This window comes from Lucilia sericata, unplaced genomic scaffold (assembly GCF_015586225.1).
Source record: "Lucilia sericata isolate MDLA Ls3-8-SP2 unplaced genomic scaffold, ASM1558622v1 Contig000323F_arrow, whole genome shotgun sequence".
Classification (NCBI taxonomy): domain Eukaryota; kingdom Metazoa; phylum Arthropoda; class Insecta; order Diptera; family Calliphoridae; genus Lucilia; species Lucilia sericata.
In genome coordinates, this window is record NW_023994346.1 from 21,428 (window position 1) to 43,848 (window position 22,421).

General features: G+C 29.4%; 3 protein-coding genes across 5 annotated transcripts; 1 reads left to right on the forward strand and 2 right to left on the reverse strand.

Moving 5' to 3' along the window:
- Positions 1-2,666: 2,666 nt before the first annotated feature.
- Positions 2,667-4,166, reverse strand: LOC119603665 (3'(2'),5'-bisphosphate nucleotidase 1). Of its 2 annotated transcripts, XM_037955778.1 has the most exons (3): positions 3,980-4,166; positions 3,656-3,753; positions 2,667-3,591 (listed from the first exon to the last, which is right to left on the reverse strand). In XM_037955778.1, coding segments are annotated over exons 1-3 (903 nt in total). In that variant the 5' UTR covers positions 3,981-4,166; the 3' UTR covers positions 2,667-2,787. The 2 variants fall into 2 exon arrangements, with proteins under 2 accessions (XP_037811706.1, XP_037811705.1); XM_037955777.1 differs by lacking the exon at positions 3,980-4,166 and having other exon boundaries at positions 3,656-3,911.
- A 391-nt stretch (positions 4,167-4,557) lies between these two features.
- On the forward strand, positions 4,558-5,982 carry LOC119603667 (electron transfer flavoprotein subunit beta). The gene is made up of 3 exons (XM_037955781.1): positions 4,558-4,704; positions 4,789-4,866; positions 5,037-5,982. The coding sequence occupies exons 2-3, from the start codon at positions 4,816-4,818 to the stop codon at positions 5,745-5,747; spliced, it is 762 nt and encodes a 253-aa protein (XP_037811709.1). The 5' UTR covers positions 4,558-4,704; positions 4,789-4,815; the 3' UTR covers positions 5,748-5,982.
- Positions 5,983-8,144: 2,162 nt separating this feature from the next.
- On the reverse strand, positions 8,145-22,099 carry LOC119603666 (NADP-dependent malic enzyme). 2 transcript variants are annotated; one of them, XM_037955780.1, is made up of 9 exons: positions 21,778-22,099; positions 11,602-11,794; positions 11,111-11,451; positions 10,484-11,039; positions 10,265-10,417; positions 10,056-10,208; positions 9,654-9,948; positions 9,455-9,583; positions 8,145-9,373 (listed from the first exon to the last, which is right to left on the reverse strand). In XM_037955780.1, the coding sequence occupies exons 1-9, from the start codon at positions 21,792-21,794 to the stop codon at positions 9,339-9,341; spliced, it is 1,872 nt and encodes a 623-aa protein (XP_037811708.1). In that variant the 5' UTR covers positions 21,795-22,099; the 3' UTR covers positions 8,145-9,338. The 2 variants fall into 2 exon arrangements, with proteins under 2 accessions (XP_037811708.1, XP_037811707.1); XM_037955779.1 differs by having other exon boundaries at positions 8,145-8,475; positions 9,419-9,583.
- Positions 22,100-22,421: the final 322 nt, after the last annotated feature.

Consider the following 22,421-nt stretch of genomic DNA (forward strand, 5'->3'; position numbering starts at 1 on the left):
AAAATAATATTTTATACCATTAATATTCGAGATATTCCTAGAAACTGAAAAAAATTGACCGGTGTTGATGACCTTAATCCCTTAGAATACACGTTAAGGACACAATGCACTTCGACCATATTGTAGAGATTTTGTGCAGCCCATTGGTTCACCATACTAGGCCAAATTCGCGCATGAAGATAAATGGATTAATCAGTGAGTGTTTGAAGATATCATCTGGGTCTGGGTAAGACAAAATCTTCGTGTTTCGAGTTCCCAATGACGGGTAGTTACAAAAGTTCAGAGGTTTCCTCTTGTAGTACACAGAATCTACATAGATTCATCATGACATTTCAAGTGTAAATTTATGGTGTCTAAGACCACAATATCCAGTAATTCCTTGCTACTGATTTTAAGGAAAAGTTCTGTACCAATTATCATTAAGCTATTTAAAATTCCTCAATTTGCTAATTTTTTTTGGGTATTTTGTAATTTTAGTACAAAAAAAAGTTTTTTTTTTTTTTTTTTTTTTTTTTTTTTTTTCATTTTACTTATTATTTATTGAATCTTTCTTACATAGAAATTTACAATAAGTATTGAAATCTTAACCTAAACTATAACTAACGTCGTTATTGCCACTGCAATTTCAACAAAAGTTCTCGATAATTTGATTATCTGGCAAAATCCAATGTTTCCGTTCTTCTCAGTCGTCTATGACCCTCAAATGACAGCAACTCCCTGGCAAGGGGATTTGGGTGATCCATTAGTTTCGACAGGTAGGTTAAACAAGAGAGTTTGATCTCCTCGCGTATTATGGGGACATTGAGATCCCTATGAATATTACTATTGCGAATGTACCACGGGGCACCTGTTATTGACCTTAACAGTGCTGACTGCTTTCTTTGTAATTTTTCAACATTAGATGAGGAGGCTGTTCCCCACAGTTGAATGCCGTATAGCCATATCGGTTTTATAACTGTTTTGTACAAAAGCACTTTGTACTCCAAGTCTAGAGCAGACCGTGGTCCAATTAGCCAGTACAATTGAGCTGACTTTAATTTTATTTGTGTTTTTTTTTGTTGAAAAAAAGTTTTTTTTTATAAAAATAAAAAGTTTTCTTCAAAAAATATATGGCAACACTGATTGGATCTAACTTCGACGAATGCCTGGCAGAGGCAAAGAAAGTGCTCTAGAGTTTCACTGTCCTCTGCACATGCTCTACATTCGTCTGAATCCGCACGTCCAATTTTGCATAGATGTGCTCGTAATCCTGTGTGTCTACTCAAAATACGTACCATCATACTAACTTCAGACTTGCTCATTTTGAGGAGATTTTTCGTCTTGCTCTCATCAGGGTCACCCCATAGGATCTTCGTGGTTCTACCCACTGTTTCATTATTCCAAGAGGCCTTATGGGATTCTCTCACCCACATTTTTAGTTCAGCTTTTGTTGCGTCGAATGGTTTCGCGTTTGTCAGGTTAACTACCTCGAGCTCCCTACCCTTTAAAGGAATTACATTCGCCCGAGTGGGCTGGTACACATATGATGTGAACCTTACCTCTGGAAGAGTATTCAGTTAAAGCTTTCTTACAATCCAATACGGTCTTAGATTTAGTTCTATCGCCTGATATCGCCCTAATTGCCTTCTGGCTATCGGTAAATATATTAAGCGCTGTGGGCGCCATATTTATTCTAATCCAATTTACGCATTCCGTTATTACTCGTACCTCTGCCTGGAAGCTTGTGTTATGATTTGGTAAACGGTGGTATATTTCTGTTTCTGGGTCTTCAATATAGAACCCAGCACCACTTTGTCCCCCAATTTAGAGCCATCCATGTAACAACGGATTCTTACTGCTCTAATGTTCCGCTTGACCAAGACATTCTACCTGGGATCAGCGTTTCAAAGTTTCCGACATATTCTGTGTCTGGTATACGATCAGGCACGTCCGATGATTGTGTATAACCTTCCAATGTGTCCAGTATACATTGATGACGTGCCCTATAACCGCTTTTGGCCAGTTCGGCTAAAGTAAAGAGCCGTTCAGCTGTAAATTTCAGATAAAATTATACAAATTACGATGAAATTTGTGATAAAATTAACATATTAATGGCTGTAGAAAAATCTGTAGTTTTCAATCCGTAAATTCTAGTTATTCCGAACTCCATTTAATGAATCAAAAATATATTTAATAAAATTTTGATATACAAAAATTTTAATATTTTAATACAGTAAATAAATGTATAATTAAATTGTTAAAATTCTTTAAAAGTATGTATTTTGTCAAACCTGCCAAAAATCGATTTAAATTTGGTAGGAAAAGCCCAAACAACGAAGTAAAAGAGAGAAGTTTTACATCCCCGATTTAGTATGATTTTCATGATACTCATTTAGATATATTCAACAATGCAATAATACGCTCTAATTTAACGCTCGCATGATCAGAATAATAGGTAATACACAGAGAGGGAGTTGGTCAGAACATGAATGTTTCGACGGAACATGTTGACGAAATCTAAGAAATTTTGATGAGCTAGTACTTGCACAGAGTACACAGAGACTCTAACGTAAACAAAAAATACACATTTTGTTTAAGAAAAATATTAGGTATTATAAATGATTCTATTGACTTATCTTGTCGACTCATCGCAAGATAATATAAGAAAAATAAATTGATAATACTAATTCATTGTTATTCAACATTTATTATCTAAAAAGCTAAAAGCTTTTTGAATAGCAATTACATAACACTAATCCTTGACATAAACATACAGTACATAACAGGAAAGTATGTATAGGGTCTTAACTATTTACTGCGCATAGCCTCTAGGACTGTTGCTGGTAATTTAGCAATAATTTCACTATGAGACACTTTTCCAATTGTAGCTAAAACACCTCTCTTATTGGGATGTTCAACGTCACTCGCATATGAATAGTGTTCCCCAAGCATATCGGTTAAACAACCGCCCTGAGCCTCTAAGACAGCCTCCGGGGCACAAGTATCCCATTTTTTACAACCAGGGCTAGCAAAGACATATGCATGAGCTTTGCCTTCCAACAACTGTAAGACCTTATAGCCTGCTCCTCCAACTTTAATAACATCTGTGGGAACGAGAGCATCTAGGGCGGCTTGAACTATGGCATTGGAATGTGAGCGTGTGGTAGTAATAACAAATTTATCTGCGGGCGCTTCAGTAGGTTCAAATCCACCTGTACCTAGACCCTTTAAGCCCCAAATAGTACGCCCTAATTCACCATTAGGATTTTTATAGTAAGGTTGATGTATTATACCTCCAACAGCAGAGTTTTTAATGGAAATTCCAATTAAAACTGTGACATGGTCTAAGAATCCTTGTGTATACTCAGATGTACCATCGAGGGGATCAACCCATATGACAAAATCATCATCAGTAACATCGCGAAATTGTTCGGGACAGTTAAGCTTAAGTACTTCTTGATCATACTCAGAAACTAACCAGTCATTGCAAACATTTAAATCGGAACCACCTTCTTCTCCAATTATTTTTATTGCTGGAAACTGTTTACTCAGTGAGGCGATAATACAACGTTGTGCCGAGCGATCAGCTTCAGTTTGCAAGTCATCTTTACCCTACAACAATAAATGTTTAACCTTGATCAGATAAGATAGAAGGAAGTGTTGCGGCACTACTAACCTTTTCAACGATGCCCAAATTACCCTTTTGCATGACATCCCTTATAATTGAGCCGGCACGTTTAGCGGTATTAATGGACAAAGCCATTATACGCATCACTAAAGGTTGAGAAGACATATTTATTTTTTGGTTAATTTTTCTTTAGTTTTAAAAATACTAGTAATTCAACTAATTTAATAATGAAAAGTCTTCTTTAACAAAACTCGCAGTTGTGACAATGTTTTTATTACAATATACATATTTACAACAACAGTTATTTTTTGACACTTGCTTTGTGTCCATATTCATTATTATTGTTTTGATTTTTCTGCTTTCTCTACTTACTTTTGTTTAAAGTGTGTTTTTATTAAAAACTACGTTTTCAATGCTAATGTACTATTTGTTTTTTGTTTATAATTTTTGTAAAGAATGGAAATGTAATTTTACATAAATATGTACATATGTATGTATGTATTTATATCCAACGTGTGTTTAACGACATTATTGACATAACTTCCATCTGTCATTCTATGACTGTCATTTCTATGTATATTTGTATGTAAGAAATAAATTAAAAAATACTAGATATTTAGATGTAATATTTCTATATTAACAATTTAGTTTATATATGTAGGTACACATTACATTAAGATAATTGAGGTCGAGTACCTCAAATATATTAAATCCTCAGTTTAGTGGTTTAGATTTGACTAAAATTTAAAAATCAGATGAATATGAAGGCAAGAACATACTTCACCGAACATATTTTTGCAATTTTGTCCCATTAGTTGCCGTAAGTCCTGATTTTATATATTACAAACAAATACATCTTACTGTTTTAATTACATAAGAATTTGAAAATTATAATTTCAAAAAATAAGTAAAAAAAAAAAATCCATAGATTTGAAGCATCTGGACTTCTAGCGTTTTTCTTTCGATATAATCGTCTGGCAATATCTTTGTTGGCAATGCGGAATATTATGATCGATCTTCTTCTTCTACAACCTTTGGACTTGTCAAAATTTTTATTCAACATTTTTTTGTCAGTTTTTCAACACTCTTTGTAGCAGGTTCGTTTTATTTGCGTCGCTCTTTTTTCATTAATTAAGGAATTAATTAAAATAAATTGATATATTGTTGTTGTTGCTTTGTAGGTGCCTTTTAGGAAAGTTACTTGGAAAATGTCTCGCGTTTTGGTTGGTGTTAAGCGTGTGGTTGATTATGCCGTTAAGGTAAGAACATTTTATAGGCCCTTTGCTAGATTCTCATGCTTATGGCGTGGAAAAATTAGCTACTCAGTGTTTTTGTTTCTTATCACATTTTTTGCGTAATCACTGGCGAAGATGTTGTGATGCGCTGCTACCTGTTTTAGCATAAAAATTGATTTGTTTTGGTTATATAGGTACGCGTCAATCCTGAAAAAACTGGCGTTGTTACCCAAGGTGTCAAACACTCGATGAATCCTTTCGATGAAATCGCCGTGGAAGAGGCTGTTAAAATGAAAGAAAAGAAGTTGGCCACTGAAGTAGTTGCTGTTTCAATTGGACCCACTCAATCACAGGAAGTCATTCGTACAGCTTTGGCCATGGGCGCTGATCGTGGCATTCACGTTGAGATTTCCGGTAAGGATTACGATTTGTTGCAACCCATCCACGTTTCCAAAATTCTTGCCAAGTTGGCCTTAGACGAAAAAGCCGATTTGGTTATTTTGGGCAAACAAGCCATTGATGACGATTGCAATCAAACTGCCCAAATGACTGCCGCTGCCCTCGATTGGCCCCAAGGTACTTTCTGTAACAAGATTGAAAAAACCGGTGATGGTTTAACCATTGTCCGTGAAATCGATGGTGGTCTTGAGACTATTAAAACTAAAACTCCTGCTGTTCTAAGTGCTGACTTGCGTTTGAACACTCCACGTTACGCCACTCTACCCAACATTATGAAGGCCAAGAAGAAGCCTTTGAAGAAGATGTCTGCTGGCGATTTGGGTGTTGATACTACACCACGCATTGAAGTCATTTCCGTTGAGGATCCTCCAGTCCGCAAGGCTGGTGCAGTCGTACCCGATGTTGATACATTGGTCAGTAAGCTCAAAGAAGGCGGTCATTGTTAAACAATGTTCGTTCTGAGTTCTCCTGAACAAAAGTGAATTTTGAAAAATGTGCATTTATATAAGTTTAAAAAACTTCCCCTCCACTATTATTTTGTATGTAGTAAAAATTCCTTGAATGTCTATCTTGATATCATTGGCTTTGTTATAGGAAATAGAAAAATAACCATTTAGTTACAAACAAATTTGTTTTTTTTTTATTATATATTGTTTTAATAAAATTCTATTATAGATTGTACATTTTTCTAAATAATAGTTTATTCACGACACTTCACTGTTGGGGCTTTAATACTAAGATATGAGCAATATTACAAAGTTGTTTATAAAAAAACCCTGTAAAAAATTAGGAAAAAACGTAGCAATTTGTATCTCTACTGGACATACATACACATAAAGAGTGAGATATTAAATCTTAGGACTCTCTAGGCATTAAAGCACTTCCGCTTAATTGAATAGGTTCACTATTTTCTTTACATTCAAATAATTTTTTTGCAAAAACTGATAGAGTAATTAGTTATGTATATCAAAATTTTATATACGTATAAAAAATTTATACAAAAATTAGCGCAATATTTAATAGCTGATTTTTAAGTTTAAATAATTTGAAAAGATGAACAAATTAAAAAGCCACTCATAAATATAAAATGTATTCAGTGTGCACGTGGACAAGAGATATAAAAAGCAATAGCAAATTGTTTTTTTCGGACGAAAAAGTTTATTTTAGAGCGTCAGATAGGTATAATTATATTTATGATTTTATTAAAAGGGTGAGCTCCATCAGACTTGTCTAAATAGCTGTAAGGGACGTGCGATGTATTGGGGGGCAATTTCATGTTATTAAACATGTGATCCTCAATTTCTAAAACCTTGTAAACATGTTCATAAAATAAAAAAGTTTCATGAATATTGTATTTTGTTGTTGTTGTTTTTGTCAATTAATGATAAACCTATTCAAATGAGCCAAACAAATATTAATCAAAACTACGTTTTTTAGTTGTTAAAAATCGATTATTAAGTGTTGCACTAATTTTTGTGCAAGAATTGTAATCACAATCTCTTTATTCGCATTAATCTAATTGATATCGTTGCCTGAAATGCGTAACAACCAAAAAATGGGAAATTGCATCAAAATATGTACATGTCGCAGATTTTTACAACTCATTTACCAAAAACACTGATTTAATTAAAAAATTAGTTATTTCCACAGGTCAAACAGTTTTTATTTAATTTAATTGTTTGTCCTGTAAAAATTTGAAAAGTGTTGTTACGCCCTTTTGCATTTTAGGTGACGATTATATAATTCAAAAACAACTGAGGATCCGCAAAAATAATCTGGGCCAAAATATTGAAAATTATATTGTCTATAAAAGTCTTAATAACATATAGAGTCGTACGACGAACTATAATCAAGATATATTATTGAATTTGTAAAACTAAAAATAAAAAACTAGATGATGCTCTATAGAAATTTTTGTTTTACATTTAAAATTTTTAATTACTCAATCTGTCCGCTAATTTAGATAGATTATGTTTACAAAGATAAATATCGCTGAAGTAATGGAAGTTATGTTAACATCTGCTGCATGGTATAATACTTGGGGTCCTGATACTCAAATTTATAACAGGATCTTAAAATCTGTGCACACAAAGGTAAGAATCTTTCAAAAAGTCCTACGTTAAGTTTATTTTAATTGCGTTCAATATTCAGTTATTTTTAAAATATACACATATTTATTATATTAGTAAACGAGTCCACAGAGATATGTATAACAAAAATACAGCAAAATTAAAATTTAGTTTTGCTTTTCTAAAACCTTTGTTAAAAGCTACATAGTACTATTTTTTATTTCATTAAAATAAATTTATCTGTAAAATTTGCACTTAAGCTAACAATACATTTCTTTTTAAAATTATATCGCAAAAATATATGTTATGGTTTTTATTAACGTTTATTGACTTTAAATATAACGCCTAAAAGTATGCCTTAAATTTTGGAATTGATATATAATTAGCGCCATCTATTGTTTGTACTTATGATTTTTGAAAATACTAAAAATGCAAGTTTTTCGACCTGGCAATACTTCCGCTAAAAATCAATGTCATTAAATTATTTTGGTCTGGCAATACCTTATTTATACCAGTAGAAAAGCAAGGGTGTTGCCAGGTCAAACATTTTTCTTAAACTAAAATACAGCATTGCCAAATCGAATTTTTTTAAAGGCATTGATTTTTAGTGGAATTGTTGCCAGGCCTGAAAACTTAACTTTTTACAATTTTGAAAAACCGTATACCCCAACAATAGATGGCGCTAAATTTATGTCAATTTGAAAATGTAAAGCATAACTTAAGGCATTAATTTTAAATGCTCCCAGACACACATATCAGTGAAGTTTTGTTAAATTTCATTACTTTTGTAGATTTGTTTATTGTTTTTCATTAGTATATTTATATTTCAATGGGTTTTCATGTCGACAATCTAACTGTTGATGATTATAACTAATGTTGTAACATTTTGTAAAATTATACATACATATTTATATAAAAATTAAATAATTTAAAAATACAATTCAGCTAAGACAGATAATAATTAATAAACGTAGTCATTAGGTTTTTTTGTTTCTGTGTTTTTGACGGTTAATTCGGGCAGAATCAACTAGCGGCAAAATTTTCTTTAAAGTCATAAAGGGTATTCAGGGAGTATTAGAAAAGAAAAGTTATTACTTTGCATCTTCTAAAAAAAATATAAAGTTAAAAAGAATAGTAAAATAAAAACCCAATCAGTAAAAATTTTGAAGAGAATATCAAAAATAAAATTTAGAAAAGAAGTAATAAATGAAAAGTTAATAGTAATTTAACAAAAAAGCAAGCAATTGAAAAAGTGTTAGAGATTCATTCATTTTGTATAACAAAAACAATACCATTACAAGGCTTTTAAGGACAATTCATAAGTAAGGACAATCATAGAAAAATATTTATAGAATCATCCTTAAAGGTTTTAAGTGTTGTTATACAAAATGAAATATGAATTTAAGTTGTTAACATATTTTTTGGATAGACAAATCAAAAACGAACAAAACAAACAAAATTAAGCTTAATAAAATATTAAGGATGGAGACATTAATAAAATTAGTTTAAAAATAAATACTGAGGATAAAAGCAATAAGAAATTTTGTTAAATAATACTAAATACTTATAAATTCGTCTTAAATATAAATAAGCACGTAGAACAAATAATGATAATAAATTATTAATATAAAAATATGATATAAATCGGTAATATTCAGAGTTATTTTGAATATCTGGTGGTTAAATTATCTTTGGCTATTTTCATTAATATTTTTTTACTGAACATCTACTCTAAATAGTCAATAAAGTTAATAACAAATAAAATTATATTAATGAAATACATATATAATAAAACCCGCATCCAAACTTTAAATATACATAATTAATTGAGACAAAATAGTGTGGTTGATAGTAGTTGGTGGCAAGAATAAAAAATATCGGTAGTGGTAAGACAATAAAGCAACGCAACATGTGACATATAAAGTGTATTAGAGAGTTCAAAACTATGCAGATGTTAGCCAAAATTGTTTATTTAATTGCAGCTAAAAGAGGACTCTCCTCGCCTAGATTAAAAAAAGGAAAAAAAAGAAAAAAAAAATATTAGTTACGTTTTTCTCCAAATAGTTTAGTGGGATTTAATTCACGAGTCTTAATGTAGGGCATTCTTGGCCACGCCCAAGTCACGGGTAATGAACTTTCATAGTTGAAATTGTATAATTGATCTTGTAGCCATTTACGTTTGTCTTGAGGTTCGGGATAAGTTGAGGCAAGACCTTTAAACAAAAATAGTATTATAAAAAATATTTATTATTTTAAAAATACTATATTATTTAGTATATTTACCTTTGTCATAAGCACATTTTGTTACACCAATAGCAATACGCATAGAAATTTCTTGAATTGTGTTCAATGGTGGATACAGGGAGCCACGATCTAAATCAGCTTGATCTACATAGTTGGCAAGTTCTTGGGCAGCAATTAGGAACATATCATCAGGAATATGATGGGTACCTGTAGCAATAACGCCCAATGCTACACCAGGGAAGATATACGCATTATTGCCTTGGCCAGGTGAGTATGTTTTACCATTTATGGTCACTGGTGGGAAGGGTGAACCCGATGAGAAGATTACACGGCCCTGAAAAAAATTAATATAGCATTAATTAGTTATATTGAAGCAGAATTAACATTTTATTCTCTATTCAATTGTATGTTTTAAACATTCAACAGAAACTCATAACTTACATCTGTGTTTTGGTAGGCCTGTTCAGCAGTGCATTCTGCCTTACTGGTAGGATTAGATAAAGCAAACACAACTGGACGTTCATTATTAGCAGCCATAGTTTGCAAAATTTTAGGTGTGAAAATACCGGCAGCTGCGGAGGCACCAATCAATACCTATAAATGTAAGTAAAAATAAGGTTATTTGTAACAAACTAAGAGAGAAATCTTACATTAGGTTTAATTTTTTCAACAATTTCTTCCAAATTTTTCATAGGTTCAACATCCTTGGCGTAGTTAAGTTTGTGACCCTCCAAACTACCTTCGTCGCGGGTAGTGGTCAATAAGCCATTAACATCAACCATCCAGATTTTGCTTCGGGCCACCTAGTAATTAAAATAACATTTTAAATAAAAACAATATTAATTTAAGAATAAAAAAACAATACTTACATCAATTGGCACACCTTCAGCTACCATGGCTTTTACAGTCAAATCAGCAATACCAATGGCGGCTTCACCAGCACCAGCAAATAGGAAGGTATAGTCAGCAAAACTTTTGCCTGTAATACGTTTCGAAGCGTATAAACCAGCTACCGCTACCGAAGCCGTACCCTGAATATCATCATTGAAGGTACAATATGTATTACGATATTTATCGAGGAACCTAAATGCATTGTGATTGCCGAAATCTTCAAATTGTATCAATGTATTTTGACCATAACGTTTCACTACGGCCTCCATGAATTCATCAATAAAGTCATCATATTCACGGCCCACAACACGCTTTTGACGTAGACCAACATAAAGGGGATCTTCCAAAAGATCAATATTATTGGTGCCAACATCAATAACAATGGGCAAACATTGGTGGGGCTTAATACCGGCCAAAGCGGTATATAAAGCCAATTTACCAACAGGAATACCCATACCGGAAGCACCTAAATCACCCAAACCTAGAATACGTTCGCCATCTGTAACGCAAATAGCACGAACATCAGGTTCAGGCCTATTAAAATACAACACAAATAAAAATAAATATGTTGTACATCACTTAATAAATATTCCTAAAATACCTACCAATTTTTAATGACATCAAACACATGGCCACGATCATTGATGGTCACGAATAGACCACGAGGTCTACGATAAATTAAACCAAATCTTTGGCAGGCCAAACCCACAGTGGGTGTATATACAATTGGCATTAATTCCTCAATATTTTCGGAGAGAAAACGGAAAAATAGACGTTCATTACGATCTTGCAAATCACTCAAATATAAATATTTATTCAACGATTCAGTATACCGATTAACTGCAATTTTACACAATTGCAATTGCTCTTCCTGAGTTTTAAAGCGTGCGGGTTGTAAACCATGTATACCCAATACTTGGCGTTCTTCGAGGGTAAATGCTAAACCCTATAAATATCAAAGCAATATTACGTGTTATTATAGTTGAAATAGAACAAAATTCTCAAATTACACAGAGAACAGCGCTGTGCTGTAAATATGTATGTACATATTTAGCAATGGGGTATTATTATTTTGTTTTATTTATTTAATACTCACTTTGTTTAAACGTGGATCCCGAATGTGATCGATACCCATTACTTGTGAGGGGCACAAGATATCACCAACCACTTCATGATATTCGCGTACTTGTGTGTTGTTGGCAACAGCTGCCACAGCTGCTGTTGTTGTTGGGTTGTTTGATGACCGCGCCGAGGCTGTGGCACATATTTTGGTTAGATTTCCGTATAAACTGTAACATACACAGATATTTATTATTATATTTGTAATTGTATTTGATTAAAATGCCATAATTTAATTAAAAACTAGTAAGATATCTGAAAACAGCTGTATGCAATATATTTATAATTTAACTTTTGCGAGAATTAAAAAAATCGTTGTTTATTCTGACATCAGCTAATTTTTATAAAATTTTAATTTCTAACACCCATTTTCTACAATGTATTTTAATGTATTAACAGTTTTGATATAAAAATTATATCTAGATAGATAGATAGATAGATAGATAGATAGATAGATAGATAGATAGATAGATAGATAGATAGATAGATAGATAGATAGATAGATAGATAGATAGATAGATAGATAGATAGATAGATAGATAGATAGATAGATAGATAGATAGATAGATAGATAGATAGATAGATAGATAGATAGATAGATAGATAGATAGATAGATAGATAGATAGATAGATAGATAGATAGATAGATAGATAGATAGATAGATAGATAGATAGATAGATAGATAGATAGATAGATAGATAGATAGATAGATAGATAGATAGATAGATAGATAGATAGATAGATAGATAGATAGATAGATAGATAGATAGATAGATAGATAGATAGATAGATAGATAGATAGATAGATAGATAGATAGATAGATAGATAGATAGATAGATAGATAGATAGATAGATAGATAGATAGATAGATAGATAGATAGATAGATAGATAGATAGATAGATAGATAGATAGATAGATAGATAGATAGATAGATAGATAGATAGATAGATAGATAGATAGATAGATAGATAGATAGATAGATAGATAGATAGATAGATAGATAGATAGATAGATAGATAGATAGATAGATAGATAGATAGATAGATAGATAGATAGATAGATAGATAGATAGATAGATAGATAGATAGATAGATAGATAGATAGATAGATAGATAGATAGATAGATAGATAGATAGATAGATAGATAGATAGATAGATAGATAGATGGATGGATAAAAAATTTAACTTTCAAATAAGAATTTATTAAAAAATTTTCATTAGAAATCTAAATTAAAAATTCAATTACATCTATAATATATTTATTGTCGATAACAGTATCATTTTAAAAGTGATTTGTTTCTTAACATATTTATATACATAAAAGTAAATAACAAAACAATAATAGTCATAATAATATTTCAAATTTATGTTGTACATGAAATCAGCAATGAAAACAAATATCTGGTATTTTATTTTGTTTACTATTTATTATCTTCAAAAAAGCATGTAAATATAATTCTGCTAACAACAATTACTTAGAAAATAATTCAACAAAAATAGAAAGAAGAATGACGACAAAATGGTCATTAACAAAAATATTAGATTCATCGTCATAATCATCAAAAAGAGCATGAGTTGTTATCATAAGTTACTTTTTTCAATTGTCAGCTGACTCTTTAGTTAAGGTTGTTATACCCAGAAATTAGCAGTTAAAAAAGTAAACAAATTCCTATACAGATATATTAAAAGCATCTATTTGTAATTTGTTTATAACGTATACATATTTAAAAGAAAAATTTGTATTTTTTTTTAAATAAAATAAATAGTAGTAATTACACATATATTTTTAATATGAAACAGTAATATCATACATAGATATCGTCACCTGAGATGCACAATTTTACGGAAAGCTAAATTAAATTAAATCAAGTAAGAACGTATATAGTCCGGACGAACCGACATGCGGATATTGCTTAATAGACTCAATAATTTCGGAGCTGATTGGTATGCTTTAAGGTGGGTATAGGAGAAATATTTTTTTGGGTGTTACAAACTTCAACATAAACGCATAATACCCTCCCCCCTATAGTGGTGTAGGATATAACTATTCTTTTTATAAAGTATTAAATCCCAACATCAATAAATACGTTTGAATATAACTGTGCCGCCAGACGTGTTGCTTTTTAGGACTAATTTGTTGTTACGCCCTTTTGACTTTCATATCAATCGGAGTTTTTAACAATAGAGTTCTAAAAATTTATGACAACATGTATTTTACGCAGTGGACCATTTTCAGTCAAAAAGTCGAATTCAAATTTTTTGATTGTTAAGCATTTTTTGCATTTCAGGTGACGATATGTATATGTACCTTTCTTTATACATAAATATTATTGTTTAACACACTTATTTGGAATGAGAACTAAATTTGAATTTATTGTTCATAGTTAGACAGCAGATAAACTGATCTATTGAATACAAAAACTATCATTAGCGGCATTTGTATTCCATTTGTTTTTAATAGTAAGACAGAATACAAATAATCATAAACAATATTTCGATTGCTACTACCTGTGGTGATTGAAGTACTTACAGTACGTCGTACTTGACATATTTTATGATATCTAAGTAATGTGGAACAAACTCACACCAAATAACGAATGCTAAATACATAGTAGGAAAAAATATATGACGTGTTGTCAAAGCAAATTTTTGTTATATTCATTCATATACAGCGTGACCAAGAATTTCATATACAGATAACATATACATATGTACATAGTTATACAGATAAAGTTGAATTATATCTATGATTTTTTAATAAACACTTATCGCTTAATGTGATATTTTGCAGGAGAGCCAATATCATTTCAGATTGTTATTAATTGTTAATTAATACATATTAAACTAAACAAACATTGGTATTTGTATATTGATTTCTATTTAGGTTCTGCATTGTAATTTACTTCTAACTGTTGCAATTGTTTTAAAATAAACTAAACTAAAATTTACCAAATATTTGCAAGACAAGACATTTAGATGACAAACATAAACGACATTCTTGTAATTGCACGAAAATTCCGGGATTTTCGGTGTAATAGTGACATCTAGTATAGAATCTCAAATTACAATATGAAAGTTCTATGGAAAGGCAGCATAAAGAAATATTATATTTGATTAAAACGATTCAAAATGTTCATTAGTGTTTTCAATTAGAATATTTATATAGGATTTGTGGGCATTTTATTATTTGTTTCTCTGTATTTCTTAACTATTTGTAGTTTGTTTCTGAATAAAAAATACGAGGAAATGTACGTTAAACTTCTAAAGTAATTATTACTTTTGATGGACTGTACTCATGTTTAATGAGTGAATTCAGTGTTGTTTGTGAACTAGATCCACAATTTTGACCAAGTTGAAAGCAAAAAAATGTTTTAAATTTGCTTGAACACAAAAAATAGAAAATATACATATGTAAATATAATAATGTTATTGGCTTGGTTCATGGATTTATCTATTCTTTAGAAATTTTGTTAGTGTGGGTTAAATAGTCAAAAAATAAGAGAATTAAGCAAAAAAAAAAAAAAATGACTAATGTATACCCGCTTTTATTTCTTATATTTCTCAGAGCTTTCACAAACATTATTTAATTATATATTTGTTATAGGCAAAATATTTTTTGCTTTCTATTTTGCTTTTTTAAAGTTGTTTATTTAAATAAAAAATATTTTTGGGTGAATATACTATTTATGACTTTCATTCTAAATAAAAAAACTTAAAATTATAGCAAAAATAATATTTTTTAGTTAGAAAACTGTGACGTAATTAAATTTGTTTATTTACTGAGAATAAAAAAAAACAATATAAGCTCTGATAAAATGTGAACTATTTACTAAACATTTATATTATAATAGAATTTATTTATAACTGACGTCAGTTAAGATATACCTACAATCTAGCTAGTTTATATATTCTTGCAAATTATATTTAGTAAAGGCAATGTAAATGTCAATACTTATAGATGACAATAAATGAAAACTATTAAATAAATAGTTTTATATAAAATAATCATTTATTTTTTTTTTTATAATTTCTAATGGGATAAATATTTAAATGAAATGTGCAAAAATTTACTCAAGAAAAATAAAATGTAATTATTTTTTAATAAAGCTTTTATGTTGAATTTTACCCTAATTCCGATATACATATTTTCAAAATTTATCCTTGTAAAACATTTATATGGGAGCAAGGGTCAAATGATGCCCGATCATTACAAAAATCGCCAGTAGCATTTAGGATATAAATATATGTAAGTATATTTAACTACCTATGAGCTAGAAACACCTATTCGGGGGTACATTTGTTTAGGCTAGCTAGGTAAGATAATAGATTGATTCCAACAATTTTAATAGTCTAAATATGTGTCAAATATTATCAAATAGTATTGAAAATTGTTAACTACACCTTTCGCACAAAGTTAATATGGACACTTGGGATATATCTAATTTGGCGGAATTTTTGGCACACCACCACGTGATGGCCAATGGTGTTTAAGTATTGAAAATATTTTTTTATGTCATTTGGAATCAAAAACATCACGCTCCAACACCAATTTCTAATATAAACCAATATTTTTTGTTCAATTTTTTTATTTTAAATAAAGGTATTATGTTATATTATGATTTTTTAATAAAGCATTTACATATGTTGAATTTTACCTTAATTCCGATATATTTATTGATGTAAAACAGATTTTTTACTTTTAAGCTATTTTCTGAGATGGGGGCAAGAGTCAAATGAGGCCCGATCATTACGAAAATCTCCATTTAGGAGATACATATGAGCAAATATCAAAGTTTTTTAATTCCTTTGAAATTGAACTAAATTGTTAATAACTTAGGTAAGAATAAAATGTCAAATAATTTTTTTACAGGATTATAAACACAAGACTTCTAGCCTAAAAATTGCAAAATTTGTTCACCTTCTTTTTATGTGTTTGTCAATAGCTTTAAACTTTTGGACACTGTTCGCTATTGTACTAACTAAAGACACTTAGGAGATTAATTCTTTACAAGCTTATCCTTGTGCATCACTTTATGTACTAGAACTTGGATCTTGAAATTTGTCACCAGGTTTTTTCCAATTTTGAATTTTTTACAGTTTTTTTTTGACCGGGCGCTGACGCCCCTTATTAAAATACAAAAATTGGGACAACAATGGTTAGCTGATGTAATTATTCACAGTATGGTATATATCTCGTTAATGTGCCCTGAATAGAAGATGGGTACGACAGTTACAAATGTTGGAAAACTTGATCGTAAATTTTTTAAAATTCAGTTTTTGGTGCAGCACATTCGCACATAAATATATAGGAGTTTTTTGTTATTTTAAAATATAACATCGGAGGAGCATGCAAAAATATTCGAATGCAAAAGTTTATGAACTTTTTAAAAATTTTGCAAAATTTAATTTTTTTATTTTTGCGGTTTTATATATCAAACATCGAATTATACAAACATTTATACATAATGACAAACACAATGGTTTGGGATCATAAATGTATTTAAAATATCCTTGTAAGCTACAAAGACGTCACTTTTATCTAATCACGATGCTCAAAATTCGTCAAAATTATCACCATTTGCAAGTTTTCTTAATACTTTAATGTAAAACTGGGGCGCATCAAAAAAGTTAAATAATTGTAGTTTTTGTGGGCCAAATAAAATGTACCTAGCATCAAAACGCATCAATCTATAAATATTTAATTCCTTCAATCTATAATTATTTAATTGCATTCCCTTATAAATAAAGTTTGTAGAATTCAGATACATATTAACTGTTTTTTCTTAAATTTTACTGATTAGCGAAATTTCAAAAACTATAAGCAACAAGTTAAAAAAATACTGAAATTAAATTTCTAACTGTGTACTTTTAAAATTTTTGAAAATAAATCTTATGGTTTGTATTTATTGCGCTGAATTTCAATTATTTTTACAATTATGTGAATTTTTTTCAAATATAACGTATATAAATACTATTTTTAAGAATTTTGTGAAATATTTAGGTGAAAACAGCTATAACTTTTGCGCCCCTCTATCAAAATGATTAACGCGAACGGATTCATCGCGTGTTAGGGTCTGTTTATATTCACACATAAAATATTGTGTGTGCCATCAAAAAAATTTTTGGAGTTTTTTTAACTCTAAAATTAAAAAACTTTGATAATTGCTCATATATGTAAGTATATTTAACTACCCAGCAAAAAAAGTGTGGAAAAAGATGTAGTATTTTCATCACAACTAGTAACCCGAAGTACTTCAAATTCTGGTGAAAAACCTATGAATTTTGTCATTGGAGGGATCTTAAACCCTTATACATACATAGTAGGTATGTATAAGGGGTTAAATTAGAAGTGATAAAGAAAATGGTATTACTTCCTCATTCTCTACCTCTAATTTCAAACCGGCTTTAGTTTAGTTTCTTTTATTTCTTTATATTTTTGGTTAATATTGGTATAGCTAGCTACCTTTTTAAATTTATTTTTTTGACGGATCTTAACTTATCTCAAGGGAAACAAGGACACCACCCCATTGCCCTGAGCACGGTCGGATTGAAAGGTAGCATAAGTTTCTTGAGAGATAGGACCATGGTTAGTCTGGTCAGTTACATAAATTTAATATGTATTACATACATATATAACTATTATTTAATATTTTGAATTCTTTGAAAAATTATTTACAAATTTATAACAGACAACACCGTTTTTATTCCTTCATTACCCGAATTTTTAAATAGGCTAAAAAAAGGTTCAACGGGAACCGATTTTTGAAAAAGTACCAAACACATATCAATTATTATTTTGTATAATATATGATATATTTGGAATTTTATTTATACCTTTGTTTCTTTAGGAGATATAAAGGTTACAATTTTTACACTTTTTACCCATTTCATCCCCCAAAAGCTCGAGTTTCCAAAAGTTCTTTCTTAGTGGTAGGAAACTATAACCAAAATTTCATGACTCTATTTTTAAAGATTTGGGCTGGGCGACGATGAATCAGTCTGTCAATCATAGAGTATATTTTCCTACGAACATTTTCATACAACTAATAGATTTCAAAGTCTCATTTTCATGAAAACGAGAATCGGATATAGTCCATCGATAAATTTTTTGTATTACAAACATCAGAACAAACCTATAATACCCTCCCAATATAGTGTTTGTAGGGTATAAATCGAACTTATTTTAAGTGAATATGTTCATTTAAAAAAAAAAATATTTTTGTAGTTTTCTTTTTTTAATAGAGATAATTTTAAATATAAAGCTAATTTAATTTGTCATAATTATTTTTTATAGTACACATATACTATTAGGCAAACCACAAAGCTTTGAACAAAACATCAACGTTTTTTGTTAAATTAGTGTAGAAGAAAGTGTGTACATATGTATGTACATTTTAACATTCATAACGAAAAATATCTCATAATGAGAAAAATTTTACGTTTTTAATAAAATACATTATTTGAAAAAAGTTTAATAAGGAAATCAAATAATATATTTTTAAGCCCTTATTCATTAAAAACATTTAATTTTATAAAAGGTAAAAAAATAAATTTCCCATACAAAATTTTATTTATAAACCGTTTATAAAATAAAAATTTGTTTATGAATAAGGCCTTTAATATCTATATATTAAATACAGTATACAACATATTTTATAAAGAATAGAAGGTTTAAAGTGCGGACATATGTATATATGAACATATAATGTAAAATTATATTTATTATAAAAAATATTTGGAAAACTCTTTCTAGATAACAATAAGAAAAAAATACTCATTATATTTGTCTTTGGCCAACAAATTTGAACCTGGCCATGAAAAATTGTTTTTGTATACATATGAATAAAATATAATGAATCTGAAACAAAAAGTATTAGGTGAAGGAAATAGCTGTTAGATGTACATTAGGGATATAACTAATTTGGCGAAATTTTTGGCATACCACCACGAGATTTCCAATGTGGTATAAGTAATGAAATTTTTTTTATGACATTTGGAATCAAAAACATCACGCACTAACCTCAATTTCTAATATAAATAATTTTTTTTTAATTTTATATTTTTTTATTTTAAAATTAAAATATTTCGATATGGGCATTTTTACTGAAAAGAATACATTTGTCACATCACTACTCATCACTGCCTATATCTCAGGCCTTTTTGATTTTTACGCAAATATACCTACTATTTTACATCCTTTAATTAAATTAAAACCAGATTCAGATAATAGAGGTTTATATGTTTCACAACTAAATTGAAATGCAATTTTTAAATAACAGTCATATTTGAAACTTGATAAAACTATGTATGTATGTATATGAAAGACTTTAGGCTAATACACGAGCCCTGAATTCTAAAAACCCGAATTTTGGATTATGCCGGTCTTGTAGTAAATGAGCGATATGTTTATCTTGATATTAATTACAAGAATGATTTACTATATTGATTATTGTCAATATTGAAGAACAATTCAAGACAATTTTTGGTATTAAATTTATCTAAATCTATCTAAATAATAAATATTAAAATGTGTGACAAAATTTAAAATATCAAAAATTCAAAAAACAAAATTAATTAATAAAAATATATACCTATTAATTGTTATTTTATTTATTTATTCAAAGTAATATTAAAAGCCTTCATAAGCAAACATTTTCAAAATTTTAATGAAGTAAAGACATTTTTGGCATTCAGAAACCTTCTAACATGAATTTATTACTTTATTGTATGGTTTTACAAAATTTTTTATGATTTTTAGGTAAAAGATAAACTTAAAAACACGATTTTGGAAAGTAATATTATGTTTTTGTTATCCCACTTTAAATTTATAATAATTTCTAAAATATTTTGAATCTAGCAATGGCCACTTCCAAAAAGGTATTTTTGTAGATAGGAATTTTTTTTCAATTTCAGTATTGTTTTAGTTTTTTCTTATGAAGTTTCAATCGGAATAATTAGTAAATTCTGTTTATATGTATGTATTTTTAACTTTTACACGAAAATATACTTTCTCTCAACCAACATTTTAAAACAAAAAATTTAAAAGAAATACCTAACAATTTGTTTTTTATTTATTTTTTAAAATGACATACAAACAATTTTGAAGGTGGAATAAGTAGAGTGAAAAGAATGCGAAATAAAACAAATGCAAAAATAGAAAAAGACAATTTTTGCGTACAGGCGTATTTAAAAATGTTCTATTTATGAAAAAAATGAAATTATACCTAAATAATATAATTTTAACAAAAAGTTATACACACTCATAGTAAATTTAAAATTAACCACCCTCAAACATCCACCCACCCATCTTCTTGACAACCAGACAAACCAACAGAAAACATCTATCTCTTCTTGACTTGTACGCAATTATTGATTTTTTATTTTTTTTTTACGAAATTTGTTTTGTTAGGAACGAAGCAAGAAAAAACTTCTTATCAAGTGCAAGTAAAATGAAAAATAAAATTTAAAAGGTCTTGGTTGTTATGTAATAAATATTGGCAACAGGATGGTGGGTAAAATTTATAAACAGGTCGGCTGACTGATAGCAAATTAGATGAAAACCTCACACAAAAATTTATTGTACATACGATAATAATTGACAGTTGTAAAAGAAATCGAAAGTTTAACAATGTTGGCAAGAAAAAATGCATTTTAGCAGACAACAACAACAATGTAAACAATGTAACAGAAAAAAAGATATATTTTGAAAATTTAGTTCATGGTCAAGAGCACTCAGACATGAGAGTGGAAAACGTTTTTAGGGAAATCAGGCAGACACAATGGCGCTAATAAAACATGTATAAATCTGCTGTAGTATTCCTTTTTGCCAAGATAGTGCAGACAGACAGCTGATTCGCGTTACAGGTTCAAATTAAAATTCTCTTTTTTAGAAAATCTATGTGATACTAGGTCAATGGGAGAGATTTTGTGTACACCGTCAAATATTTGACTCTTGCACATTAGAAAACGTGCGCGTCCCTGCCCCAACGCTCCTTTTGGCATTAAAATCGTACAAATATGTATACAAAAAAATGATGTGAAAATAATTATTGCATAAGCTGTTTTTTCACAAACAAATTTTTTATTTATAATAAGATATTTTATTAACAAGAACTTTTGTTTAAAAATAATACATGTTTGTTTTACTTACTTGGGACGTGAGAACATGATGATTGATGATTCCTTTTCTTTTTCTGGCTAAAACTGAAAGCTTCTTCAATGGTAGCAAATTAAATTTTAGAAAATATCTTATAACCGTGCGTTTTATATGTTTAATTATCAACAAATTTACTAATCGAACATTATATAAACGAATTAGAGATTATTTTTAAAACAATAGCGTTTTTTTAACTTTTATTTTTGCAATTATTTATTTTTTAAATTTTAAAACTCACGTGCCAACTAACCATGTACAAAAACCCAACCGAATTCGTTGAACGAAGCTTTTCAACTGATGGGACGGCAAGCTACGGCTGTATAAAGTAGTAGTAGATTTTGTATTTTGCCTGTTTCAAACAAAAGTACACACACAATGATGAATATTCTTCAGGTGATTGATTCATGCAAAGAGATCAAACATTCAAATCCAACCACAAGTCAGTTGGCTTCAAACCAATAGCTACACAAACAAATTTTAGTATGACACAGTTGTTTAAAAAAGTATCTATATTTTGTTACTTTTTTTGCAAAAACTAATTGTTTACGAATGAGAGTTAAGACAAAATACAAACAAAGAGTAGCTATTGTCATAAACGTCAATGTTTTCATAACATAAAACTTTGCAGTATATTAAAA

Excerpts from the sequence above, each read along its gene's own strand:
- LOC119603666 (XM_037955779.1), bottom strand. Across the intron at positions 11,040-11,110 it reads TTTGATGTCATTAAAAATTG|GCCTGAACCTGATGTTCGTG; the intron begins GTAGGTATTTTA and ends GTATTTTAATAG. Across the intron at positions 10,418-10,483 it reads CTGAAGGTGTGCCAATTGAT|GTGGCCCGAAGCAAAATCTG; the intron begins GTAAGTATTGTT and ends TTTAATTACTAG.
- LOC119603667 (XM_037955781.1), top strand. The coding sequence starts at position 4,816 with ATGTCTCGCGTTTTGGTTGGTGTTAAGCGTGTGGTTGATTATGCCGTT. Across the intron at positions 4,867-5,036 it reads TGGTTGATTATGCCGTTAAG|GTACGCGTCAATCCTGAAAA; the intron begins GTAAGAACATTT and ends TTGGTTATATAG.
- LOC119603665 (XM_037955777.1), bottom strand. The coding sequence starts at position 3,772 with ATGTCTTCTCAACCTTTAGTGATGCGTATAATGGCTTTGTCCATTAAT. Across the intron at positions 3,592-3,655 it reads ATTTGGGCATCGTTGAAAAG|GGTAAAGATGACTTGCAAAC; the intron begins GTTAGTAGTGCC and ends TTATTGTTGTAG.